We start from the raw sequence: 4,594 nt of genomic DNA on the forward strand, positions 1-4,594 counted from the left end.
ATATAATGACCTTTTATTCCAATTCAAAGTGAATTACATTACCGTAAAAACATTCTTAGGCCTACTCAAGTAATACTTTTAAAGCTTAAGCCCAGCATTTTCTATCTATTTTACCTGTATGACTTAATTCCACTTGAATTAATTGTATATACATCAATACAGAATCGAGCCAAGTTTTGGTCAACTTCTAAATAATTTAGCGACGCATAATGTTCTGAGACAGCTATAGTTGGCTGTTTATTAGTAATATGCCTGACATTTGGGTTTACTGAGAGGGGAAATAATATATGATAGGCCTTTGGAAAAACTATTCTCAGGATGACTGCTTAAAAAAAACCAACTCAATGTTGGGAGTAGTGTTACATACTCTACCTAACATACTACATGTTTCTAGGGCACACCAGTCTGTGGGGTTTGTATATTTATTTGTGTTATTATTTTGAATAGGAGCTTGAGCAACCGGAGTCGCCATGCTTTCTGAGACACATCAGTAACAGTGTACGTTTCAGTGAACATATCCGATTACAAAGATGACATCCACCTGTGGTGTTAACCTGCAAACCTCCAAGGAGAGAAAGGACAGAACGGGACAGTGATCCCATTTCAGGCTAAAACCGCCGGGTGAGTAATATGTTTTTCTTTCTTCCCTTTTATTGGTTTATGTTCTCATTTGTGTCTCTGCTCCTATAGACTTTTCTAGTATGACTAGGTTGTTGTATCTATTTGTGCACGGACATGTCTTTTTCCAGCAGATATTACACCCATTTGGACTGTTCCTTTTTTTTTTTACAAGGTGGATTAATCGTGTTGTAGCTTTTGCAAATAATAATCATATAATAACCAGATTTAATTGTAGTAATTCTGACGATAATAAGTACAAGTACATAGTAATTAATTGGACAACTGTGTATAACAAACTGACCAGACTTGAGTAGTGAGTTGGAAGTTATGTGTATTCTTACCTTTTATATGTATGGTATATTCTCTTGTCAATTTGTGTCATCCCAGCTCACTTATCCTGTCTTTAAGGAAAGATCATGACGTCTAAAACTGATAATCCTCCACCCTACGAGGATGCACTACACCATCCTAAGTATGGAAACTACCCCCACCAGACACAGCGTGGCTCCCCTCTTCCACCACCTCCATCTTACAGTCCCAGTCCGGGCATGCACCCCGGCCCGCCTGGCTACTGGGGTCAGGAAGGCGTCTACCCGCAAGCGGGGATGTGGGAAGCCCCTGGCTTCTCTCCGTCTGGGAGGTCTACCACAATACCGACTCTGTCTGCTGGAGTGTCTCCATCCAACCAAGGTTCTGAAGAGATGATACTCAAGTCTTGCATTACATTAAATCAGCTTCTCGCCGTAAGCAGTATACATTACCACTGTGCTGTTCCCAATTCTGCAGGAGACATGGAGGATTTTCTGAGCACCCAGTGGGAGAGCACATCTATTCGGCATGCCTTCATTAGAAAGGTAACGATTTCCATCATTGGTCGTGTCGCACACAGACTTTCACTGCGTGTCTTACGGTTGTTCAGAGTGCCAATGGCAGCCGTGTGCACTGAAATGTTTTCCTGTGTGCTCAACAGAACTGCTTGGTTTTGTGTTTGTGGGCAGGTTTACTTAATTCTAACAGCGCAGCTTGCCGTCACCTTTTCAGTTGTCACTGTCTTTACATTTGTGTAAGTGTCCCTGTTCATCACAGGCTAACATTCCAGAGTTTAATGTATCTGACGGAGGGCGAGGAACATTTCACTCCGAGTGATCCCTCATGTCTTTGCTTTCGTAGTGACCCAGTGAGGCTATTCGTCATCAGATACCCTGGCATCTACTGGGCATCTATGTGAGTTACACTCCAAGAACAAAACAACAACATACATTCAGTGCAATTAAACATAGACAGAGCAACTCCCCAGAACAATCCATATTCTCACTGCTATTTTTCTCATGACATGCTGTTATACAGGAACAATAATGGTGATTCATCTCTCCATAGTGTGGTTTATTTTATCGTTTACTGCATTCTCGTCTGCTGCAAAGAGCCGAGGTAAGCATGGCCCTGGCCTTTTTAATAAGTTAGAAATACCTTTTTCTACTGATAATGTTACATCTTAAATTAATATTCATAACCCATAATCACACTTGAGCGTGTGAACATTTTGAAATATTCCTCACAGGAGGCGTTTCCCATGGAATCTTGTGCTGCTGGGAATATTTGTAAGTATTCTTTGTTACACATGTTGGGTCAGAAGGCAATATTGGGTATGATCCACCAGATCCGTATGGCCAAACTGAGAATATATTATGAGGAGTGAGTGGAATAATAAAGCAAAACAGAACAAAGACAGCCAGTAAGAGGGGGGGAAAAAAACCTGAAGAAGATTTCTCATTGTTTTCATGTTTTATCTTGCAGACTCTCGCCTTGTCTTACATGTCTGGAACAATTTCAAGGCAATACACCACAATATACAAATGCTGTACATTTTGCTGATGATGCATTACACCATGTGATATTCTTCGTTTTTGTTTCAATCACGATATGTATCTTTTACAGCTATTATGAAACAAAGGCGGTGTTTCTCGCCATGGGAATAACCGCATTAGTGTGCATCGCTGTCACAATCTTCTGCTTCCAAACCAAGGTAGGCGCAGATGTGAACTGTGTCTCTCTGGAGCTCGGTAGGCCACGGCGTGTCAGAGGATGTCTTTGTTTTCAGTGTGAAAGAACGCCTTTGTCTCGCATTACAATGGGGCACAGAGTTCCTTTAAATATTTATCGACATTCTGGGATAAGATGTGCATCCAACTTCCCTGTCTGATGCAACTCGAGACGAATAAGTAGCATTTTGTTTTTACTGGTGCATTACACATCCAGCCAACGTTTACTTTTCCTTCACCTAATTCTGATCCTCTTTCGCGCTGCTTTCAAGCATATTAGCTTCACGTTCATCCCGTTGACTTGTTTCTCACTACAGGTGGACTTCACCTCCTGCGGGGGACTTCTCTGCATTGCTTCCATTGTGCTCATGATCATAGCGGTCGTTACGGCTATCGTCCTCTCCTTCCAATACGTGAGGACTCTTTTGTTGAATTCTTTCATTTTATTCTCTCTACTCGTGTTTCTCAGTGTGAGAAGTAGAAGCTCAGCAGAGTGTATCTACTGCGTCTGATTTCAGGGGCCTTTCTTATGTCACTCAACAGGTCCCTTGGCTGCATATGCTCTACGCCGCAATTGGAGCTATCGTTTACACTCTGGTGAGTCTACGCTCACATGAATTTAAGGAGAGCATGTCAGCCTGGTATTTATGAGAAGGGTATTGTTAAATAGCAAGAGGCTTAATGCTCCCAACACCTGAAATACATACATGTTTGCGAGACCTAACAGCATGCGGATCATTTGATATTACTAGAGACTTAGATCCAATACAAATCAACATCCAGTCGATGGGTTGGCATCAAAAGATATTCAAAATTCTCAGAAGATGTATCTAAATGGCCGCGATGGTCCCTTGACGTGTGATTTACCCCCACCAAGAGGTTCACAGTATAGTTTTGAGTGAAATGTCTCAAGTATTGGATGTGTTGCTGTGACATTCATGTTACCATTCATAATGACTTGTAATAACTTTGGTGATCCTCTGACTTTTTCTCTTGCACCAACATGTCATTTTTTGACATATCTAATACTAGTTCATGAACAATCACCTATAAAAATAATGACGCTCCCATCAGCCTCAGGTGTACTTTGTATACTAGAAATATAAGTAAGCGCTCATGCTGAGATGGGGACCAGAGTAAATATTAGCACTTAGCTCAAAACACAGCTGTGCTTCGTGCTTGCGACTATGTTTGAGGTTAACAAGAAAATAAGTATGTATTGCCAGCGGTTGTGTGCATCTCCTCCCTATCTTGCACATAACAAATGTATTCCTTCTTTTTATAACTGTCCCATCTCTTCTCTGTTAGTTTTTAGTATACAACACCCAGCTTCTTATTGGGAATCGGGAGCTGTCCATCAGCCCAGAGGAGTACATCTACGGAGCCCTCTCTCTCTATATTGACATTGTTCACATCTTTCTCTTCATCCTTCAGGTCAGTGGCTCTGCTACTGAATAAGCCCATGGGTTGGAGCTTGTAGTCTGCAAGTTTCTGCTTGCAGGAAATTGATTGACACGAACCATAATGCTCTGTGTAAACAAGTATCACTAAGGATGTATCAATGTTTCAAGCTATTTCACTATGTAGGTTTATTTTTTTAATGTCAGTAACACTTGAGCACTTTTATTCTCGCACTGTGTGAATCAGTCTTTCACCTCCCCAAATGTGAATGAGGAGACACTAAAGCATATGTATGGGTGTTGTTTCATATATTGTCTTGCCTGTGTTATTGTTAAGTGTTATTTTAGTAGATCATGCGTGAGTCATGTAGCCAAGAGATATTACATTGAAATGGAATGGACATAATTGTGCACGTTTATAAAATGCATTACTCTGTAAACTATTACTTTTATCAGATGTCATCTGTATTGAATTCAGAGACAGTTCACATGAAAAACACACGAAAAACACACAAAAAAATAGCAAAAAAGTAA

The 4,594-nt window shown here is 40.7% G+C and overlaps 1 protein-coding gene across 1 annotated transcript; it reads left to right on the forward strand.

The window, feature by feature from the left end:
* Positions 1 to 1,037: 1,037 nt before the first annotated feature.
* LOC306783331 (protein lifeguard 3-like) lies at positions 1,038 to 4,468 on the forward strand (the record flags this gene model as incomplete). Its single annotated transcript, XM_079276928.1, has 11 exons — positions 1,038 to 1,311; positions 1,408 to 1,475; positions 1,620 to 1,684; positions 1,792 to 1,845; positions 1,999 to 2,049; positions 2,180 to 2,219; positions 2,416 to 2,453; positions 2,557 to 2,644; positions 2,978 to 3,073; positions 3,204 to 3,257; positions 3,969 to 4,468. 11 exons carry the CDS (start codon positions 1,038 to 1,040, stop codon positions 4,116 to 4,118), a joined length of 978 nt encoding a protein of 325 aa, XP_079133054.1. The 3' UTR covers positions 4,119 to 4,468.
* Between the last annotated feature and the right edge of the window lie 126 nt (positions 4,469 to 4,594).

The sequence above is a fragment of the Melanostigma gelatinosum genome, assembly GCF_949748355.1.
Source record: "Melanostigma gelatinosum genome assembly, chromosome: 10".
Lineage (NCBI taxonomy): Eukaryota > Metazoa > Chordata > Actinopteri > Perciformes > Zoarcidae > Melanostigma > Melanostigma gelatinosum.